The sequence below is a fragment of the Rutidosis leptorrhynchoides genome, chromosome 5, assembly GCF_046630445.1.
Source record: "Rutidosis leptorrhynchoides isolate AG116_Rl617_1_P2 chromosome 5, CSIRO_AGI_Rlap_v1, whole genome shotgun sequence".
Lineage (NCBI taxonomy): Eukaryota > Viridiplantae > Streptophyta > Magnoliopsida > Asterales > Asteraceae > Rutidosis > Rutidosis leptorrhynchoides.
The window spans coordinates 339,817,138-339,842,386 of NC_092337.1; the positions used below are offsets into that span (position 1 = coordinate 339,817,138).

Genomic DNA, 25,249 nt, shown 5'->3' on the forward strand with positions numbered 1-25,249 from the left:
AAAAATCTAGTTTTGGAGGAACAACTGAAGAAATATTTGAAATTTGAAGTCGTTATTGCGAGAAACTCAAATTCTGAAAATTTCATTGGAAATTTTAACAAAAATCGTTAAATTTCTTGACTCTGTTAGTCCTTTTCGTTAATAATATACCAGACAAACTAACCGAAAGTTAAATCCTAATATTCGTTTTTTGAACTGCATCCAGTATTTGGGCTTGGTTTGTTGAACCCAGATGTTAATTTGGGCCTGACTTTAATTGTTCGTGAACAAAATCAATTAGCTTGTTATATGGACCTTGCTTTTGGTAAAATGGTTATGGGGATTTCTTACATAAATTAGGAAATTCCAAATCGCTTAAAATAACACTAGTAGCAGGTGATATATGTCTGACTTGTTTCTTTTCATGAACCCCAATCTTTTCATTCCATGTCACCGATCGCTTCACCTTAATCACTCGTACAAAAACACAAATCAGTTGATCAGTAATTGCAAGTCAGTCGTTCAAAAATTGATTATCAACCGAGTTAAGAGATGAGTCAGTCAGAACCGAGCAAGATATCATGTTCAACCTAATCAAATTATTATCAGTTGTTCGAAAGTTGATGTCAGGCAGTCAAAACACTAGTCAACCATTCAAAAATTGATGTAAACCGATCAGAAATCATTTTCATCCGAGTGAAGATATGAATAGGATAAAGGTGAAGTGTGATGTTTTTTAGATTCGATCTAATTAAATCCTTATAACAATTGTAAGTATCGCTGATCTTGTATGAATCAATTTTAAGCCTCCGAAACTTGCTGAAATTTCGTAAACACTCGAAATCGGTGAATACGCACCAAACTTGAACTGAAACATCAAAATCATGATTTAGACAAATCTTGATGACGATTTATGATTGAAAAGTGCTTAGAATCAAATAACAAACACTCGTTGATAACTTTCTAATCCTAAAAACTGTGAATCGATTCAACTGAAACTTAGATCAAAACGTGTGAGAACTTTGACTGACAATATCGACTTTAGAAACATTTTTCTATTCGCTTTTATTATCCAGGTAGCTCAAACAAGGTATAAGGATCATAAAAAAATCAATTTGATCTGTAACTATGTAGATTATTCAAGAGCTTGAATCAGTTTGAATTTTCTCAAAAAGTTAAACTTCGATGAACAAATGCTCCAAACTCGAATAGACACACGAATTCTAGTTGTGAATCTATAAGAATTGATCCTTTATGATCTGATACCACATGTGAGAAGGTTAGTTTATATCGAATTCTTGTTTTGGTATGAATATATATATGTAGCAGACTGTATGTATATGTGTATATGTATATATGAATTTGATGAAGATGTTGTGATAATGAATAATGAAATAGTAGCAGATTATGATGATGAATATAGATTTGTGACAACAGTTATGAATCGACTCATTGCCAACATTACAAGTGTGAGTGAGTTGGTTAGAAAGTGAGGTTGAGAGGTTTTGGTTTTGTGTGTGTTGGTGAAGTTGGTGTATTTGTGAGGGGATAGCTTAGCTAAACTACATGCATATATTTCCTTTTCTATGGTTTCTTCGTGAGTTGGTTGGCATTGTTAGAAAGTCTTGGGATCAGATTATTAACCTCATAATTTCCCTTCTTTGAGGATACAGCAAGATCACAGCAGGCTACAACAAATTAACAGCTCGATAACTTCCATAATTAGTTTTAGGCTCCTTTCCTTATATAAGCAACTAGCCGTTTGGTTGTATAGTATAAATAGGACCCTGCAAATGTAAAGATTACTTATCTTTTTCAAGCAATACAATTACAATTAACATTTATATTCAAAACATGGTATCAGAGCTTGTGTTGAAGATTTAATCTTTCAATCACAGCAACTCAAATCATCTGCCTTTTTTCATTTTTTTTTTTTTTTTTTTGCTTCTTTTCTCTCTTGAGTGGTTATCATGCCTGGAGAGGATGACATCCAAAACCCAAACAACCAACTTATCACAGAATTAACTAGCCAATTGGCTCGGTTAATCCAAGCCAATAGTGAAAACCAATCACAAAGGCATCATGATTCATTGAAAATCAGTGTTGCCCTTAACAACTCAAAATTTTCACTTTGGTCTCGTATGATTAAGGTTGCCATCGGAGGTAAATCCGAAACCCTCCTTAATCATTTAACCGAGATCCACCAACAAGCGACAACCAAAAATGGAACCAGGATGACCAGGTGGTGTTTTCCTGGATCATTCAAAACATAGAACCACAGATTGCAAGCAATCTGACCCAGCTTCCAGCAGCAAAGGCACTATGGAATGCTCTCATCACCACCTACAGTTCAGGCAAAGAAAAATTGCAAACATTCAATTTACATGTTAAAGCCAACAATATCAGACAAAATGGCAAATCCATTGAAGAATTATGGCTAAAACTCCAAGGAATCTGGGGAGAGATCGAAATGAGAGATCCAAATCCAATGGAGCATCCGAATGATATTGTCAAATATAATAACATCAGGTCAGAACAAAAACTCTTCCAATTTTTAAATGCCTTAGACCACAAACATGACAATATCAAACGCGAGCTTCTTAGAATTGAACCTTTACCCACTGTCGAAGGAGCTTATGCTGCAATTCGTAAAGAAAATGCACATCAATACATATTTAACAATAAAACAGATGTCCTTACCCAATCTGGCATAGCCAGTGGCCTAATAGCACCGGCATCGAAATCCAAAGATTCCGACGGCCATGGATTGCTATCAAAAAACCAACGCCGGTCAGACTATAAGTCATCATCCCGAGATAAGGACAACCTAAAGTGTGATGAGTGTGGTATGAAACGACACTCCAAAGACCAGTGCTTTAGAATCATAGGATATCCAGAATGGTGGAATGACGGGCATAAAAAGGGAAAAGCTTCCATAGCAATGGCAGCTACAACCAAAGACAACCAAGAGGCCACCACTTCTGGTACAATCACTCAAGGTGGTTTCGGATTACTTGCAGCCGAGCTATCATCTTCATCTGGTAGAGGTAACGATGGGCTAGGGTTAGGGTTTACAGAACCCAAATCGCCCAAATCAATTTCACAAACCACCAAAGTGGGCGGGTTAAAACAAACAAATGAGTTAGGGTTTTTTGTCCCAAACCAGTGTCAAAAACCCCATTTAAAACCCCCAAGTTTTTTATTCGACACGAACAGTCCCTGTAGTAATGATTATAATAAAACCTCCAACAATAAAAATTTACAAACTAAACCTTGGGGTGAAGAAGGCAAAATTAAAACCAAATTTATTGAAACTTTACAAACTAAGTCCCAAGACAATATTTCGTCAACTAATATCGTTTCAAATAAAACAAAAGGTAATGAGTGGATCATCGATTGCGGTGCCACCGACACCATGATGTTTAATGAAAATGATATCATTATTAATACAAAACCAAACAAAAACAGGATTAAAACTACTAATGGCGGGATTATACAAGTCAAGGGCGGGAGAACTGTTGAAATGTCACCAACTTTAAAACTAAAAAATTGCCTCTACATTCCCGCTCTTTCTCATAAATTATTATCTGTGAGCCATGTAACAAAAGAACTTAATTGTACCGTTTTATTACACCCTACATTCTGCATTTTACAGGACATCAGAACGGGGGAGATAATTGGGTGTGGTACTGAACGAGATGGTTTGTACTATGTGGATGAGGTCACTCAAGATGGTAGTATCATGCTAGCTCACGGGACTCCCGATAGACAAGCCGGGTTGTGGCATAGACGTCTTGGCCATCTGTCTGCCGGTTATTTACACATTTTATTTCCTAGTTTGTTTTCTTCCAATAAAAGCATTGAATGTGAAACCTGCATTTTGGCTAAAAGCCATCAAAACTCGTTTAAAACTAGTAATACAAGAACCGAATGTCCTTTTGCTTTAATTCATTCCCATGTATGGGGACCCGCAAGGGTTAATGGGGGACATAATTTTCGATATTTCTTATTATTTATTGATGATTGCACTCGTATGACTTGGACATATTTTTTAACCAACAAATCCGAAGTATTTGATAAATTTACTACTTTCTCAAACATGATTCAAACACAATTCCAAAGCAAAATACAAGTTTTAAGATCCGATAATGGTGGTGAATTTTTCAACACTCAAATGAAACTTTTATGTGAAGAAAAAGGTATTATCCATCAAGCCACATGTCCCCACACACCTCAACAAAAAGGGGTAGCCGAAAGGAAAAATCGTATTTTGTTAGAAATAAAACCGTGCTCTAATGATTGAGTCCAAAGTCCCAAGATCCTTTTGGCCAGAAGCTCTTGCCACAACTACCGACCTTGTGAATAGACTCCCGACCAGAGCTCTAGAACTTAAAAACCCCCTCGAAGCCTTAACTAAGTTTTATAAACCCCCATCTAATCTCACACTAAAACCTCGAATATTTGGGTGCACTGTGTTTGTTCACATTCCTAAAACTGAACGAACCAAATTAGATGCATGTGATGAAAAATGTGTCTTTGTGGGATATGGGGTGAATCAAAAGGGGTATAGATGTTATAGTCATAGAAACATGTTCACAACAATGAACTGTGATTTCCTAGAAATCGAATACTTCTATACCCAACACACAAGTCAGGGGGAGAACGACTCTGGTGACACTATGAGTTGGCTAGACATACCATCATCTGAAGAAGTGACTCATAATACCACTCCACAGAGTACTCCACCGGTCAGTGAAAGGACCCGTTCATATACATTATAAACGATTCATAATAGTTGATTACATTGCTAGGTATTTGACCTCTATATGATACATTTGTATTGCATTCGTTTTTAAAAGACAAACTTTCTTTACATCAAAAATTGACAGGCATGCATACCATTTCATAATATCCACTATCCAACTATAAATTGATTTAATAATAATCTTTGATGAACTCAATGACTCGAATGCAACGTTCTTCGAAATATGCTATGAAAGACTCCAAGTAATATCTTTAAAATGAGCAAATGCACAGCGAAAGATTTCTTTAACACCTGAGAATAAACATGCATTAAAGTGTCAACCAAAAGGGTGGTGAGTTCATTAGTTTATCATAATCATTTATTTCTATCATTTTAATAGACCACAAGAATTTTATTTCCAGTTCTCATAAATATACGTCCCATGCATAGAGACAAAAATAATCATTCATATGGTGAACACCTAGTAACCGACATTAACTAGATACATATAAGAATATCCCCTATCATTCCGGGATCCTCCTTCGGACATGATATAAATTTCGAAGTAATAAAGCATCCGGTACTTTGGATGGGGTTTGTTAGGACCAATAGATCTATCTTTAGGATTCACGTCAATTAGGGTGTCTGTTCCCTAATTCTTAGATTACCAGACTTTAATAAAAAGGGTCATATTCGATTTCGATAATTCAACCATCGAATGTAGTTTCAATTACGTGTGTCTATTTCGTCAAACATTTATAAAAGCGCATGTATTCTCAGTCCCAAAAATATAAAGGGTAAAAAGGTAAATGAAACTCACCATACTGTATTTCGTAGTAAAAATACATATAACGTCATTGAACAAGTGCAAGGTTGGCTTCGGATTCACGAACCTAAATTAATTATATATATTTATGTGTTGGTCAATATTTGTCTAACAAATTAGGTCAAGTCATAGTGTACCACAATCCTAATGCTCGAGACTAATATGCAAAAGTCAACAAAAGTAAATTTGACTCAAAATAATTTCCAAAAATCTATACATGATTAATATATAGTTTAAATATCGTCGTTTTATATTTTTAAATATTTTTAAAAGATTTATTAGAGTAAATAATATAATTTATTTATTAATAAATGAAATTTTATATTAAATTTATATAATAAAATATACTTTTATATATATTAAGTAATAAAATTTATAGGGTTCATTTAATATCATAAAGATAATATGATAGGTATTATTAAAGTAAGTTATTACACGTAGTAAAATATGTTTGTATCATATATTTATTTGATAAAATAATATCTATAATGATAGTAAGTAAAACTTGTATTATTTTGTAATAATAATTATTATTATAAAAATATCAATATTTATAATTACTAAGATGACATTATGATAAAACGATAATTCTAATTATGATAACTTTAATATTTACGATAATTTTTAATATTATCTTTAAAATAATAATTCTATTTAAAATAATAATAATAATGATATTTTATAGTAACAATGACATTTCTATTAAAATGATAATTTTTGTTAAAATGATAGTTTTAATACTAACGATACTTTTAATAATAATAGTAATGATAAAAATAATAAGAACGATAATTTTATCTAAATCAATATCTTATAATATTTTAATTTCATCATGATACTCTTACTCATTATTTCCTAATCGTTTCGTTTAATAGCTTTTAATCGTCTTTTATATCGTGTTCATAATAATGATAATAATAGTAATCAAAATAATTAGGTGTTACAAATATTTGTTTTAATTACACTAATATTAATAATGATAGTTACTATAACATTATTAACGATAATACTAATAATTATCTTAATGATAATATAGTAATAATAATAATAACAATAACCATTTTTAAATAATGATATATATATATATTAATAATGATAATAATGATAATAATAATACTAATAATAATAATAATAATAATAATAATAATAATAATTGGATAATAATAATAATACTAATTATAACTTTAACGATAATAACGATAGTAATAATAAAAAAAAATAATTTTTAATGATAAATCCCTTTTATTGATAAAGATAATAATAATGATAATAATAAGATAAAACTAGAATGACGATAAAAACGACGATAATAATAATCATTTTTAATAAAAATATCGAAAATTCAATTGATTATAACTTCTAATCCGTTCATCGAAACCATTCGATATCTAAAGGAAAAGTTCTTAATTTTTCGCTAGCTTTCCAAGGACACGCATATCTTATACCTTATCTCAACCGCAAGTGTAACTAATTCAAGATTCAACCTAACCTGTCTAAGGGCAATATCAAAAGTACAAGCATGCATAATCCTAAATACTCGAGCACTAGTCAGGGATACACTATTAGTATGTAAAAGTTAAATTATGAGTACTCACGTATCAATATTGAGATTCAATATTGCAGGAAAGGTACGTAGACGCAATGAAAATGATAAACACTATATTGACCTCACAAGCATACCCATGAACCATACTCAATCACCTCCATAGCTATAACCCATAATTTTCTTAATCCTATCCTACTCGAAAAACAATTTCGAAATCACTCGAACAGCACTCCGTCGTAATATTTTATGTATACTAATAATATCTTGAAATAATACGGAGTAAATATATATATGTAAATTGATTGAGAGAGTTTAGAGAAAAATATTTTCAAGTTTCTATGAAATAATGAAACCTATTGAATTCTATTTATAATAGATTTTTGAATTATTAAAGTGAATTATTAAAGTATGAATTATTAAAGTGAATTATTAAAGTATGAATTATTAAAGTGAATTATTAAAATATGAATTATTAAAGTAAATTATTAAAGTATGAATTATTAAAGTGAATTATTAAAGTATGAATTATTAAAGTGAATTATTAAAGTATGAATTATTAAAGTGAATTATTAAAGTTAAAGTAAAGTAAAAATAAAGTAAAGGTAAAGTTTAAGTATAGTAAAAGTATAAAACTATGTACGTATAATACGCGTATAAATATATATAATATTAATTTAAATCGTTATATATATTTAATAAAATAAAATATAAATATCGTTATCTTTATCATACTAGTTAAGTAATGAGTTGTCAAAAGTGGTTCTAGATATTTATAAAAGTTATATACGTTTTAATAATAAAGTTCTTTTTAAACTGAAAATGTTTTTGTACGTTTGAAACTAAATAGATCAATCGAGTCTTTATGAGATTCAATCTTCCACTATCCTATGTCTAGTTCTCAATGATTGACAATTTGTTCTTATTTATAAATCAGTTTACCATTTTCCAAATATTGTTAAAATGAAAAGATTTCTCAAATCAACGTGGGCCTTTCAACAGAGACTTGTAATCATAATTCAATATATCTGATAATTCAATCATTTGATCTTATCTTCTAATTCCATTGATAAACATTTTAAAACGGATACAATCATATAAAGTATTTAATCTAATATTTTGTTTACGTTTCAAGTTATAATATATATACACATATACATATATAATCATATTCGTTTAATGGTTCGTGAATCGTTGGAACTTGGTCGAGGTTGAATGAATGTATGAACATAGTTTAAAATTCTTGAAATTTAACTTAACAAATATTGCTTATCGTGTCGGAAACATATAAAGATTAAAGTTTAAATTTGGTTGGAAATTTCCGGTGTCGGAAACATATAAAGATTAAAGTTTAAATTTGGTTAGAAATTTTCGGGTTGTCACAGTCAGTACCTCCGACAATGATCTCCACAACCATACAGAGGTAAACCCTGAATCACCAGATACTAATGTTACTAACAATGAAAATTTAGAAAATGTTTCAGTACAGGAAAACAACGAAACACTTCCTGAAAATGAAACACAAGAAAATGATTCAGGAGAACAACAAGAACAAGAACAATATGTTCTTCCTCCAAGAATCAACCGAGGGGTTCCTCCCAGGAGATACTCTCCTGAGAGAACATCTTCAAGATCAAGATATCCAATGGCGAACATTGCTAGAGGAAACTTGTCTAAAGAAGCCACGAATTTCACTTCCGCATTATACTCTGAAGATATCCCAGCCACCGTTGAACAAGCTCTAAAATCTCCAAAATGGAAAAAAGCAATGGAAGAAGAGATGGAAGCTCTAAAAACAAATAATACGTGGGAAATATGTGTTCTTCCAGAATTAAAGAAATCAGTTGGATGCCGATGGGTATTCACAATCAAACACAAAGCGGATGGATCTGTCGAAAGGTACAAAGCTCGGCTTGTTGCCAAGGGGTACACTTAAACTTACGGTGTTGATTACTCAGAGACTTTTTCACCAGTTGCAAAAATTGACACTATTAGAGTTCTTTTCTCCGTTGCTGCAAACAAAGACTGTCCACTCCACCAATTTGATGTTAAAAATGCATTCCTTCATGGTGAACTCAAAGAAGAAGTCTACATGGAAGGTCCGCCCAGTTTCACATCAGACTTCAAAGAAAGGGAAGTTTGTCATCTTAAAAAATCTCTTTACGGATTAAAACAATCCCCTCGGGCTTGGTTTGGGCGATTTACTATAGCTATGAAAAATTACGGTTTTAAACAAAGTAACTCCGACCATACTCTTTTCCTAAAACAAAGAGGGAACCTTATCACATGTCTCATTATTTATGTTGACGACATGATTATCACAGGAAATGACCAAGAAGAAATTGCAAACTTAAAAACTAACCTCTCTAAAGAATTTGAAATGAAAGATCTAGGAAGACTTAAATACTTTTTGGGAATCGAAGTCTTACGTTCAAAAATGGGGATTTTCATATGTCAGAAGAAATATATACGTGACCTTCTTGCTGAAACAGGAATGGTCGACTGCAAACCCGCAGACACTCCTATGATTCCAAACCAGAGATTATATATAGAAGACAAGGCCAAGGTCAAAGTAGCTAACTAAAAACAATATCAAATGCTCGTGGGAAAACTTATCTACCTAGCTCATACTCGTCCTGATATAGCACATTCTGTTGGAGTTGTAAGTCAATTCATGCATCAACCCCAACAACATCATATGGATGCAGTATGGAGGATTATCAGGTATCTCAAAGGCACAACATGGGATGGGGTCTTGTTCCAGAAAAACAATCACTTAAAAACACAAATATTCACTGATGCGAGTTATGGAGGAGAGAAGGGTGATAAGAAATCAACATCTGGATACTTTGCACTTGTTGGAGGAAACTTGGTCACTTGGAAAAGCAAGAAACAAAAGGTTGTCGCTCGATCAAGTGCTGAAGCTGAATTTCGAGGAATTACTTGTGGTGTAACCGAGGCTCTATGGATCAAGAAACTTTTAACAGAGATCGGCTTCCCTCCAAGTAGTTCCATAAAAATCATGTGTGATAATGAGGCAGCAATCGCAATATCATAAAATTCAGTTCAACACGATCGAACCAAACACATCGAGATAGACCGACACTTCATTAAAGAAAAGCTCGAAGACGAAATAATTTCTCTACCATTCCTAAGATCAGAAGACCAACTAGCAGACATCTTAACCAAGTCTGTCAACGGGAGATTATTCAAAGAAGTCCTCTTCAAGTTAAATGTCGGGAATCCCACTATTTAACTTGCGGGGGAGTGTTAGAAAGTCTTGGGATTAGATTATTAACCTCATCATTTCCCTTCTTTGAGGATACAGCAATATCACTGCAGGCTACATCAAATTAACAGCTCGATAACTTCCATAATTAGTTTTAGGCTCCTTTACTTGTATAAGCAACTAGCCGTTTGGTTGTATAGTATAAATAGGACCCTGCAAATGTAAAGATTACTTATCTTTTTTAAGCAATACAATTACAATTCACATTTATATTCAAAACATGCATATCTTGTTCGAGTCTTGGAGTACTTCTAGGTTCAATAAAGACCGCTTGTTTTTCATCACAATGGTTGTTAGTGCATAAATTATAGATGTCTAGTCTAATCATTTTCTACGTTTATTTCAGTCATAGTCTTGATCAATATTGTTATTGGATAATGAACTTTTGGATGTTTGTTAATATTTACTTTAATACCGGTATGTGAATATTTGGGTATAATTGTTTATTGTTTAGATAACGAGATCATTAATGTTTAAATCTAAAGTTAAATTGACTTTTCTATCATACGACATACGGTGTCTGTCGGACGATAGAAGCACTCTGTCGGTTGACAGAGTTAAGTCAATATAAGAGTTTTCAGAGTTGACTAACTCACGACAATGAGGGACAGTCGCACGACAGACATAGTCTATCAGCCGACAGTCACTTGCAGTATATAAATAGGGTTCACGGGTTTCATTCAAAGGTTACACACTTATAACAAACCCTAGCCTTGTTCTTTATGTTCTAATTCATTCTTCAAGTCCCCATTACGAATATCAACTTCTATCCATTGATCTAGTCTATTTTCTAGGTATAGGTTTGATTCATTCGATCCGGCGAGTTAATTTTATTCGATAAAGACTTTGTCTAGTGATGCCGCCTGTAGATCGAGTTATACCTTTGTATCTAAGATCATAAATCGTTTAACAATGGCTTCTCCCGCTCTTTGGCTTTAAAGGGATACCACAATAGCCTTATTTTTAATTCTCGTATGATGAAGAAGCTAGTGTAATTTGTTTGACATGATTCGTTCTTTTTCTTTTGACTAAAAAATAGAAGTAGAACAAGTTATTTACCGATTTTAACCCAATTTGCATAAATTTGTATTTATGTTCAATAATCAGCTGTGGGCATTTATGATTTTCAAAGTCTTTGCATGTTATTAATTTCTTTTTTTGTAGAGAAGTTTTTATAATATTTTTCCCGTTAAAAAGTTCCTTTTGATGATAAAAAAGATTAAACATTTAGACAACAAAATTTGTAATACCTTATCTATCTACAGTTTCTATTAAAATCCTATAATGATGATATTATTATTAGGTTAATTTCTTTGTTAAAAGAAAATCAAAAAATAAAAGAAAAAAATTTAAGCATGGTGGGTGATTTCATTAATCTAAATAAATTTGAATTAAAATTAAATCTTATTAATTAATTATTATTACTAAATCTTATTAATAATTATATTAATTATTAAAATTAAATAATTTTGAATTATTTAATTAATTATTTTGAATTGAGTTAGGTTAATTCCTTTGTTAAAAGAAAATCAAAAAATAAAAGAAAAAAATCTAAGCATGGTGGGTGATGTCATTAATCTAAATAAATTAAAATTAAAATTAAATCTTATTAATTAATTATTAATTATTATTACTAAATCTTATTAATAATTATTTTAATTATTAAAATTAACAATTTTGAATTATTTTAATTAATTATTTTGAATTGAGTACGAGAAGGTATAAAAGTTAGGCAGAAGGAAACCAATTCTAAATTTATATTTTAATTTACACTTTTAAAATAAAATGACAATCAATAAGAGATTGGATGTGGATTGTTTAATATCATTTTAGGTATTTGATGAAATGTTCAGCTGACGAGTTTCTTAGTCGGTCTCTGTGGTTCCACGGGTCATTAAACTAAATGACTTTAATATTTACGTTTACTTAATACCTAAAACATATCATTAAACTGTTTCGTTTAAACAAACCCGTGGTTTCACGAGTCATTTCACTAGTTCGTTAGCTATATTATTAAAATAAAATTCTAAACTAAAAATTCGTAAATGATAATGAGTTCCATCATAAATAGTGGTAAATTATTGCAAGTTCAATGCATTAACCCCATAAATGAAGTCCCTATGGCACTGGCTTTACCAACTATCAACAATGAAATATTAGAAAAACACGTAAAGTAAAACTAATGCCATGTTTAGATTATGGATTATGACATTTCAACGAGAGTGAGAATATCAAGAAGTGACTTTAATAAAAGCTTTTAAGATATCAAATAATAGTATTTCTATTTCTAATGATTAAACATTCCAAAATATTATGTATGCTATTATTACATATATTTAATAGACAAAAGTTATGAATAATAATTAGGGGTATTTTTGACTTTTCATTTTTTTAATTTCATTTCACTAACAAAGCCCCTCACATTTTTTCAAAAATTAAAATTGGCCCTCTAAACAGGAGGTAAAATGTCAAATAACCATTTTTATAAAAAAAATGTTAAATAAAATTCACCCAAATATTCAACGGGTCATATCTTCTCGCTCGCAACGAGTTAAATTTTTCCGACATCATCGTTAAACTCGAAATAATTTTAGGAACACAAAGTTACTAACTATACGCAAAACGGACGCTTTTTAAAAAACGCTAAATATTTGGGGTACTTTTCATACACGTTGATTTTGCGTTAAATTTTTAAAAGTCGACAGTTTCATAGCGAAACGTGGAGATGCACATATATTGTTAATTTAAAATAACATTTAAATCTTTCACGGGTTATACCTTTTAGTTCGTCTCGAGTTGCGCTTCAACGACATCATCGTTTGCCAGAAAATAATTTTACAAACTAAGCGCAATAAAATACATTGAAAACCGAACCCCCGGCGCGAAGTTAGGGTTCGAAAACTAGTTTTTTCTAATAAATAAAAGTATTCGGCTCATATGTGTAGAAAAATAAGAATGGGCCAATAGCCTGGTGGTGAATGACTCACTCTCCCTTAGGGGAGGTGAGGGTTCGATTCCCACTAGGTGAGGATTTTCCAAATAATTAGATCAAAAACCATTCTTACCGGGCCCAAATGATCCCTTGGTCCCACGCATGCGAAGATTGAAACAATGACAATGCAGGTTCGAATATCGGGCCTGGCATGCTATGGGGAAATGGGTGATGGTATTTCGCCAGGCTCCAGTGGGCTACCGGGGACCACTGGATGGGTTGACAAAGTCAATACAGGGCTAACATGTCCCTGCCGATACACATGTTTTGAAACAATATGTGTAGAAAAATACAAAATTATCAATAGATTCTTTTTTAATTAGTATAACATCTAATGCAATTGACACAAAAATTTGAAGCAACACTATATTTTTTGCAAATTAAAATTAAATTAACTACTCACTCCGTCCCAAACCTATTGTCCCCAGACAAAAAACACGCAGTTTTAGAAAATCTCACTAACTTCATTTTCCACCAATAATATATCTTCTCTCCAGATTAACCTCTTTTGATTGATTGAAAAGGAATCTGGACAATTAATTTGGGACATCCCAAAATAGAATAATGGACAATAGATTCGAGTCGGAGGGTGTATATAAATTGTAACTTAATTATCAAGCATCTAAACATACATAAAACATTAATGTGTGTTTGAGAATAATTTGGATAAAACTGAAATTTAATAGATCACGTGCAACCATAAGACACTGCTACAAATTAACACACTCCACATTAGCGTTGCACCCTCATTTCCTTACCTTAACTCACTAATCACATTTCACTAGTATTCATAACACAATTTTTCATCATCACATGGGCCCACCTTAATTATTGAGGGGGCGTTTATTTTTGCGTTTGGAAGGTGATTATTTGATTATTACGTTTTCAAATTGTAAATAATTACTGTAAAAAATAGTGTTTGGTAACTAAAGATTATAATTAGTTAATTGCGATTTAAAGGCCTCAAAAGGTGTTTATAAAATAGCAGGTTACCCCTTACAGCAGCAAAATGTTATTATTTGATAATTTAATTATTTCCTTTTCTACTTATTTTTCTCCTAAATACTTATTAGTTTATCAAATAATCTGATTCGCCAAACTCCTAAAAGGCTGAGTATTAGAATATTGCGTTATGAAACATCATAATCAAAATCAAACATCATTAACATTTAATACATTTTGCTACAACTTATTATTTGATTCTATTTAACTAAATCGCATAATCAATTTTCAATACGCAAATCTAAACACACCCTTAATTATACCAATTTACAAGTGACAATGCGATATGCACAAGTATGTAATCCCCCCCACCCCCCCCCCCCCCCCCCCGTCTTCTGAGAAGAAAAAGAACGTAGCTTAAACTCAGCCGCCGCCACCCCTATCTCATCTCCTCGCCGTCAGTTTTCTCCAGCGGTCCGGAGAACCATATCCTTCGCCCTTTATCCTTTTTATTTTCTTCAATTTTTTTCCTTTAGATTTTTTCGATAATGTGTTTTTTCGTTTAAGATTTATATTTTAAATTTCGAGTGTATCGTTTTCGGTCGCTGATGTCAGGTCGTTAGGTCGTGGTGTAGATCAACTGTTTAGGTTGCATTGGTGGGTTGTTTCAGGTGATCCGATCAACAGGTACAAAATTCAAGTTTCAATCGGGTCGTGGTTTAGATCCAAAAGTTGTGGTGTAGATCAATAGGTCGTGATTCTGATTGGGTTTTTAGCTAATTGGATTTTTAAGGTAATCGTGTTTTCGAGGTAATTGAGTTTTCAGGTTTTCAAGGTATAATGGTGGGTCATTGCAAATATTTATAAAGGTATGATGGTGGGTCATTGCAAACAGATCGTGGTTCCTTATGGGGTATAATGGTGGTATAATGATGTTCCAAGATGTAAAACAGGTGCTTGATAAACAAGTGTTGGAGTTATATCAACAAATTTGGTTAACAAATTTGGTCAATGAATCTTGTAAACGTGTTGTGGATGTTGGACTGTTGGATTCAGTACACACATGCATCTATAACACCCCGCCAAATTCCCCTCCAACGGTGTGTTAATCATAGGTCACACAGTAACAGTTACGCCCTCTATATGAGACGTTTCAAAAGCATTCGCATTTAATTTTATTAAAACATTTGACTTTTAAACATAAGTCAATAACCAAAAGAAATACTATTGTGATCGTAACCACAAGCCAACAGTATTTAATAAGTGCAAAAGTTTAAATGCGAAAATATTAAATGTCTTTATTAAATCATGCTGACTCCACGGCCAGACCAAAGCATCAAACAAACAGCGGAAGCTATACCTCTTATGGACCTGAGAATAAAACACGCAAAAACAGGTCAACATTAATGCTGGTGAATCTACAGGTTTAAGTATGTAAAACAGTATCTGAAAAATAGTATTCAGAAAAATAATTCATTTGCATTTGACTACGTGATTTCAATAAGCACAACCCAAATGTTGCAAAAAGTACATAATCCATGAGCACCTGAATACTAGCATAAAGACCTGCGTATAGTATACACTACACTTATCCTTTACCACATAAAACATATACACTTGTTCGAGTGTACATACAGTTCAAAGTAAATGCACCACAGTTATAGTAGGGCGAGGTTTGTCTAACCTAACGGATCAGTCCATTTAAATTGTGCTTACCCGAAGGTAATTAAAGTATTCAAGCTAGGGGTTTGTGAACAATAACTCAATATGTATAATACTACTCGTGTCAAAAGTAAAAGCATTTGTAAACAGTGTATATTCTCATCCCAGAAATAGTAAGTAATAGTGGGACTGTAAACTCACCTTTGAAAAGCTCGGAATGAAAAGTAAGCAAAATAGCTTGTACGGTTTACTGCCGAGTAATGCAACCTACGTATACATATTTAGGTTGGTCAATATATGTATCTTATACAATAGTGGTTTCATAGAGTAAGTTGTTCTATTTCTCAGGCTCGACGAGTTTCAACGTAAAAGTCAAAACATAGTCAAGTAGTTCATGCAAGTCAACAAAAGTCAACCAAAGTAAAAACAAAAAGTCAAACTTGGTCAAAGTGGTCAACCAAAGTCAACACATCAGTAGGTCATATAAATGTTGTTCAATTAGTTAATCTTGGTTCATATCATTCACTTTCAGTTTCAGTTTCAAGTTTCGTCGATTTCCGAATTAGTTGTCATACCGCATGTTAACTAGTGTGCACTAAGACACGTATGAACATATGATAAACAAGTTCCACTTATGGCATGTAAATGATCAGTATGTAATCCACATTTTTTCAAAAGTTCAAAGTTATGTTCCTAACACGAAGCACATACTCACATTCATAATACACGTTGCATGAAATCAGTTTCAATCTGCACATCAATCTCAAAATGGTCATAACCCGAGCTAGGAGCATGAAAATCAAGCAAGGTCAGTGGCTAAATTTCAAGGACAAGTTAAAATACCACATATCAAAATATGAGACGATTTGGTTTACCAATTGGTAAAGTTTATTCCAGAGAGTTAGACCTTCTATTTCAGCTCAATTCAGTAGTTATCAAATCTTTGGCCTTATTGTGCATAATGTATCAAGTTTCAAGGTTTTCCATAAACTAGACTTTGGTCACATAACATATAAAGTGTAATTATTCAGAACATCAAGTCCTCAAACTACCCACAACTCAACTTATAGAGCTAAAGGTTCATACTTAACGGATTAAGACATAATTCAGGTTATCGTTTTCACACGCACATTACGCAAGCTATATAAATCCAAATAACACAAGGCATAGATGAAAAGTTATCTACAACATATGAATTTTAAATATATGCAAAGACTTGATTCAATATCTCATTTCAAATTGCTTTTAAAATCTGTTTTAAGCTACCGAGCAAACTAGTTTTTTTCAAGAACATTCATTTAGGCATAACGTGAGCTTTACAACTCCAAATACATGATATCCTAGTCCAAATTGAATGTTTTTGAATTATCTACATAATGGTGATAAGTTCATAACTCAATTCCGTACTCATTTTTCCAGAATTCGGATAAATCACAGATTCATCAACAAAACTTCATTTAATCATAGCTTGCACATACGGTAACGAAAATACGCAATCCCAAAGCCTAAAATTATTAATTTTTTGAGAAGATTCTAAATATGAAAAAAATATTTAACATTCAACAAAGTTAAGTTTCTGTAATCATGCAATTTAAAATGGGATTAACCCTAATCACATCAAACAAACAAATTAACGCAAGCAATTTACATGTACACGTATAGACTTGAGCAATTAACATCATACACTATGAAACTTCAACAAAATCAGATTTATAACAATTAGGGTTCATAGAATTATACCTTAGATCAAAGAATTACTTATATCAACGCGTAGCTATCGATGCGAATTACAATTCTCGTGTTGAAAGACTAATCTAAAAGTTAAAAATTAATGGTGTTAGGGTTGTGGTGATGGTCGACGAACAGGTAGAGAGGGATAGGGATATCTGGCGACTGAAACAAATTTTATGTTTAGAATATTATGATTAGTGGTGTTTACTAGCTAGTTATATTTAGGCCCTAATCCACACACTAGTTAATTAGCAAGCCCAAAACAAGAAATAAAGGGGTGGGGTGGGGTTGGTCGGACGAATGGGGCCTAAGAGGGGTGCTCGGGCTCTCGTTGTCCAATACCACGTATTCATGGTCTGTCTCAAGTGCTGTTTAACCGTACCCTTGTCTCGAAACGCTAAACCCATCGTTAAAACGCAACCAATAAGTTAAAGTTATTAAAATACTAAATAAATTAAATATTTTTTAAAGTTAATAATTATTAAAATAGTTATTAAAATAAACTAGAGCGTTTCATTACTCGATAAATAGTTTTTGCAGTTATTCAAACCGTTTAGTTTTTATCGTATTTCATGACACGAAATAAGTTTATCAATTAATATTAACCCACATTAATTCAAGTAACCCATCAAGGATCAAGTATGCATTTAATACACTTAAACACATATAAAGTCAAGTAATCGCCGTTAAAATACTTAACAGACAGCTAATGCCAGTGACGAAAAAAGTACGGTTGTTACATTACCACCTGTTATTGAAAATTTCGTCCCGAAATTTTAGTAAACGTCCGCTGAAGTAGTTCCTTCAGGAAATAGTTGCGGGTACTATTGCTTCATTTGATCTTCACGTTCCCACGTGAATTCTGGTCCTCTTCGTACGCTCCATCGAACCTTAACGATAGGGATGTTGCTTTGCTTTAAACATTTGACCTCACAGTCCATGATCTCGACAGGTTCCTCAATTTAATGAAGTTTGTTATCGATCCGCAGTTCCTCTAAAAGAATCACTAAGTTTTCGCCGGCTAGGCACTTTTTCAGGTTAGACACATGGAAAGTGTCGTGTATTTCACTGAGCTCTTGTGGCAGTTTCAATCTGTAAGCCACCGGTCCATCTCTTTCAGTTATCTCAAATGGTACAACATATCTAGAACTCAATTTACCTCGTTTCTCGAACCGTACTACACCCTTACAGGGTGATACCTTGTCACCAAATTGGAATTCTCAGGGTCTCCTTCTAACACCGGCATAACTCTTTTGACGATTCCGAGCCATTTTCAATCGTTCTTGAATCTGTACGATTTTTTTTGATGTCTCCTGTATAATCTCAGGACCTGTCAATTGACTATCCCCCAATTCGCTCCAACACACGGGAGATCTACATTTTCTTCCGTACAACGCTTTGAAAGGTGTAGCTTTAATGCTCGTATGGTAGCTATTGTTGTATGAGAACTCAGCTAGTGGTAATTACTTATCCCACCCGTTTTCGAAATCAATGACACATGCTCACAACATGTCTTCTAGAGTTTGAATGGTTCATTCGTTTTGGCCATTTGACTGGGGGTGATATGCTGTACTCATGTCTAAATGGGTCCCCATAGCTTTCTTTAATGTTTGCCAGTATCTAGAAGTGAATCTGCTGTTGCGATCGGATATAATGGATATAGGCACTCCATACCTAGAGATGACTTCTTTTATGTAAACATGTGCCAATTTCTCAATCTTGTCAGTTTCTCTAATTGGTAGGAAGTGTGAATACTTAGTGAGACAATCCACGATAACCCAAATGGTGTCATAACCTCCCACAATTTTTGACAGTTTTGTGATGAAGTCCATTACAATGCATTCCCATTTCCATTGGGGAATCTCTGGTTGAGTCAGTAGCCCTGATGGCTTCAAGTGTCCAGCCTTAACCTTACCACAAGTCAAGCACTTTCTGACATAGGTAGCAATGTCGGCTTTTAGATTTGACCACCATTAAAACGCCTTCAGATCTTGGTACATTTTATCTGATCCTAGATGAATTGAGTACCTTGACTTGTGTGCTTCCTCCAACATCAGTTCTCTCAATCCACCAAACCTTGATACCCAGATTCAGTTAGAAAAATGTCGTGCTCCATCCTCTTTTATGTCAAATTTCTTATCCAACCCTTTGATAAATTCTACATCGACATTCTCTTGTTTCATGGCCTCCAGTTGTGCATCGCGGATCTGTGATGTAAGGTTCATTCGTATAATTATGTTAAAAGATTTAACCCTGAGAGATATCTATCTCTCTTTTCTACTCAAAGCATCCGCTACAACATTCGCCTTGCCATGATGGTATTAAAGTTCACAATTGTAATGGTTAAGCAATTCCACCCAGCTTCGCTGTCTCATGTTGAGCTATTTCTGATCAAATATATGCTGTAAACTCTTATGTTCGGTAAAGATAGTAAACTTGGTTCCATACAGATAGTGTCTCCACATTTTGAGTGCAAAGACCACAACTCCTAGTTCAAGATCGTGTGTAGTGTAGTTCTGCTCGTGAATATTTAACTGTCGCGATCCATAAGCAATAACCTTGTTTCATTGCATCAGCACGCAACCCATTCCTTGACGCTAGGCATCACAATAAATAACAAAATCTTTATTTCCCTCGGGTAAAGATAATATCGATGCAGTTGTTAGCTTCTCCTTCAACAACTGAAATGCAGTTTCTTGTGGTTCTGACCACTCATACTTCTTGCCTTTATGAGTCAATGCGGTTAATGGTTGGGCAATCTTAGAGAATCCTTCAATGAATCTCCCGTAGTAACCAGCTTGACCCATAAATTTTTGGATCTGTGTTGGTGTCTTTGGGGTTTCCCAATTCTTAACAGTTTCAATCTTTATCGGATCAACTTGTATTCCATTGGCACCTACAACATGACCAAGGAATTGTACTTCTTGTAACCAAAAGTCACATTTCGAGAACTTTGCATACAGTTGCTCTTCCCTAAGCATTATCAGTACCGAACGTAAATGCTGCACGTGCTCTTCTTTGTTCTTGGAGTACACCAATATATCATCAATAAACACAATGACGAATTTATCTAGGTATGGCTTACACACACAGTTCATGAGGTCTACGAACACAGCTGGTGCGTTCGTCAAACCAAACGACATCACTGTAAACTCATAATGTCCATAGCGTGTTCTAAACGCCGTTTTAGGAACATCAGCTTCCTTGACCCTTAATTGATGATATCCAATCTTAGATCAATCTTCGAGTAATAGCTAGATCCCTGTAATTGGTCGAATAAGTCATCAATCCTCGGCAGTGAATACCGATTCTTGATTGTCAACTTGTTCAATTCCCTAGAGTCGATACATAATCTCATCGATCTATCCTTCTTCTTAACGAACAAGACCAGAGCTCCCCAAGGTGAAGAACTCGATCAAATAAATCCCTTGTCTAATAGCTCTTGCAACTGGCTAGACAATTCTTGTAGCTCTGGTGGTGCAAGTTTATACGGTGCGCGAGCCACCGATGCCGCTCCTGGCACTAGATCAATCTAAAACTCAACTTCTCGATGCGTTGGGAGACTGATGTGCTACCTAAGATATGGCCAAAATGGATGATTTTTATTCGTGCAGTATCGTTAGGCCGCAGGACGTCCGATTCAGTTGATCAAGGTAGAACACAGGGGTTTATATAATTTATATTATGCGGGGCCTAAATTTACTTTTAACTTTCTAATGTAGAAGGTGTAAGTTAACCTAAGGTCATGTTTTTGAATGGTTTGACGAATTGAAGATCAAGTGGATAATTGCCTTTTGTTTAAATTACCTGGATAGAATAATAGTAGTTATTTTAAGTTAAAGGTCATAATTGCAGAAAAGTAAATAAAGTGGGAAGATGTCCGGAGTATGCAGATCAGGGAAATATTGACCATGATATTAGTTTAGGCTAGGGAAAGGTAATTATGTTGATATTAAAGCTATGATTGGAATAGTGTAGATCTGGTTGGATGAGCCAATTACACAGACCTACTTGTTTCTAGACTCTCAGAGTTCTCGTTGAGTAGTGAAAAGTATGTCACGTGGTTGTATAATTGAAATGTAACTATACCTCGGAGGTTATCCTTAGTAAAGTACTTGGTTTATTAGTGAGTTGAGTTCTAATCCTAACCCTCGTTATCAGTTTAGTTAACTGAATAAAAATGTGCCGTGCTGATTGAACACTGATTACAAACGGAAGGAGTCCTTCGGGTTAAGTTGACAAAACCTTAAATGAAAACTGACAACCATTTCATCATACTAATGAGATCAAACCAAATTAAACATTATACAGCATTACAGTTGATATAATGAAAGTAAAGCAGATAGAAACCTAACAGATACCTAAACAGTTGATATGACTTAATCCCAGGGCAACAATCAAACAAGAACATGCAATAGGTTTGGGTCATACAGTCAAGGCACTAGCTAGATCTTAACAGCTCCTAAGAGGTCTCCTTGGAACAGTAAATAGGCATACTAGGTCATTCATGTCTCAATTCCTAAGTTTCGTGTCCTAAAAGCGCATTAGATGCCTCTCGAAAACTCCGGCCATACCGAGTTGAAAGAATCTTCAGATACAGTATAACCAGGGGTCTTAATCCTATGAAGTAGCTAAGTTCATATAGGTGGACAAGTCCTAATCACAACCTAGGTTGGTCAATCCTTAAGATGCTAGCATACAAATCTATCAGACTCACAAGTTCAGCATACAGACAGTAATCGTACTTATTTAACATAATTACGTTAACCCAAACTTCTATCATGGCAACACACAGATAATTAAGCTAACTTGATAATATCAGAACACATTATTAAACATAAAAGGTAAGAACACATATTTAATACAAAAGACAAGCATTTTGGATAAAAACCTAAAAAGGCTGAAGAAATCTGCCCGAGATCGCAGGGACTCGCCGGGATATCCTCCGGAAAATAAAAGCTAAGCTAGCTACTACTAAAAACTAACTAAAACTTGAAAATATAAAATGAATTGTAATTTGAGTGTGTGTTGAAATGGATGGAAAGAGCCCTTTAAATAGACTTATTTTTTGCCTACAAACGGCTGGTAGGCCGTTTGGCATGCCGTTTGCAGGGTTGTTTCCTATGCCAAGCCGTTTGCTGAGGTCGTTTATCTTGGGCATGTGCAGGCCTTTTGCAAGTCAGGAAAGCCGTTTGGCAGCTCGTTTGGCTTGCCTGGTCAGCTGATTTCACTGGATCGTAACTTGATTTCTTGCCTTTCACCGTTTTCGCTCTAGATTCTTCGTTTTAGCTCCGTTTTACTTGATTCTTTTTGCATCGCCTTCGTAATTACTAAATGTACAAAATCAGCTGAGAAAGCGAATATTTTTGTGAAAAAATTTGGAACTTTATGGATTTTAGGGCCCAATATCGGGGGTAAAAACGTGACTTTTTGGCCGATATCAGAGAACAAATAGTTCCTCCGGAAAAACTTCAAGAAAATCTTTAACTATAGGAACATCTTCGAGTCTCCTTTCTTCAGGTTCAACTTGGCTTACGTGAGCCATAAATGCGATATATCCATTTCTCACATACTTCTGAACTTTCAAGAAGTTAATGAGATGTAGTTGTTAGTTGTTCTTTTCTCATATACCATTATAGGTTCACCGTTTGCAATAGGAATACGAATAGCCTTTTGGTCACAGACCACCTCGGCTTTGTTATCAGATAACCAGTCCATTCCAAACACACGGTCAAAAATTCCTAGTTTAATAGGTATCACATCAATGTTAAATGGCTTACCCTCTAACTTCAAAATACAACCACGATAAATCTTATCAGCTCTCATCAATTTACCATTCCCTGATTCTATAGAATACACGTTATCTAAGGGAGAGATAGGGTTCTCAACGTTGTGACAAATATCCTTAGAGATAAAACTTCTATCAGCAGCAGTGTCAAACAAAACATAAACATGTTGATCATTGAGTGAAAACATACCCGTGACTAGCTTCGGATCATCACGAACTTCCGCGGAGTTGATATTGAACGCCCTGTCTCGAGGAGTTCCAGTATTGTTGTTCTTGGGACAATCTTTCTTAAAATGACCCGGCTGTCCGCAACTAAAGCAATTCTTAGTATTGTTAGTACTATTTGCATTGTTCCCAACATTGTTGAGGTTAACCTTGCAATCCTTGGCCAAATGGCCAAACTTCTTACACCGGTCACAAATTACAACAGTACAGGTTCCAGAGTGATGCTTGCCACACCTTTGACATTGTGGCTTCTTAACCTTATAATCAGAGTTAGCCCAAGTGACACCAGTGTCGTTTCTGTAAGTATCCTGCTTTTTGAATGGTCGTTGGTTATAGTTCTTATCTTGCCCACCGTTCCATTTTCTCTTTCCATTGTTAGACTTAACCTCACTAAATGTAGTACCCTTTCCTCTCTGAGCAATCTGATCCAGTAGGAAACTTTCCATATCAATAGCTTCTTGCACGGTTGTGGGTTTGGATGTAGTAACTCCACCTTGAATATTCTCACTTAAACCTTCAATATATTGTTCAATCTTACGAGTATCAGGAGTGACCATCTTTGGACACATTAAAGCCAACTCGAAGAACCTTTTGTTATAGCAAGTGAGATCAGTGCCAACTAACTTCAACCTATGGAACTCACGTTCATCTTCTTTATCTCGTTACGAGAACAGTACTCCTCGATCATTCGCTACTTTAAGGTTTCCCATGGAAGAGCATACACTTGATCATGACCCAGAGACTGTGCATAATTATTCCACCAAGTGAGCACAATGTCAGATAGTGTGCCTGTAGTAAAACCCACACGATCAGCATCATTACACCCGCTGATACGGAAAACAGACTCTAACTTCTCGAACTAATGATTGAGACCGACTGGTCCCTCAGTCCCACTAAAGGAGTGTGGGTTGCAGCTAGTGAATGTTTTGTAAGAACATCCACCACGGCCATTTTACTGTTATTGTTGTCGCTCGATCCACCACAGTTGTTTTTGTTATGCATGTTATTAAACTCTCTGAGCAACTTAGCTCTCTCTGTCGCGATACCTTCGTTGACAAGTCTCCTTATTTGAGCTACTGTGGATTCTTTCGGAGGCATGATCTTCAACACAGAAAAATACACCAGGTTAGTGCCAAAAACAATGCTATATATAAAAATATACTAGTAACGAGTAGTGAAGACTAGTAAATAATAATACGAAGAGATTTCTTAGTAGTGAGAAGTAGTGTTAAGTAGTTCTAGTAGTGGTAAGTAGTAACAGTAGTGATAGCAGTGACAATAGTGACACTAGTGACAGTAGTGATACTAGTGTTGTGTAGTGATATTAGTGGCAATAACATTAAGTAGTGACAAAAATGATAATCATAGTAGTGTTCCTACAACACATGTAATTATACATCACATAACATCGATAAATACCATACAAATCATATATATATATATATATATATATATATATATATATATATATATATATATATATATATATATACATATATATATATACATATATATATATATACATATA

The 25,249-nt window shown here is 34.0% G+C and overlaps 2 protein-coding genes across 2 annotated transcripts; both read left to right on the forward strand.

Moving 5' to 3' along the window:
• The first annotated feature begins 1,949 nt into the window (after nucleotides 1-1,949).
• Nucleotides 1,950-4,282, forward strand: LOC139849608 (uncharacterized). Its single transcript, XM_071839244.1, has 2 exons — nucleotides 1,950-2,142; nucleotides 2,253-4,282. The coding sequence occupies exons 1-2, from the start codon at nucleotides 1,950-1,952 to the stop codon at nucleotides 4,280-4,282; spliced, it is 2,223 nt and encodes a 740-aa protein (XP_071695345.1).
• Nucleotides 4,283-9,688: 5,406 nt separating this feature from the next.
• LOC139849609 (secreted RxLR effector protein 161-like) lies at nucleotides 9,689-10,150 on the forward strand. Its single transcript, XM_071839245.1, has one exon. The coding sequence runs from the start codon at nucleotides 9,689-9,691 to the stop codon at nucleotides 10,148-10,150; it is 462 nt and encodes a 153-aa protein (XP_071695346.1).
• Nucleotides 10,151-25,249: the final 15,099 nt, after the last annotated feature.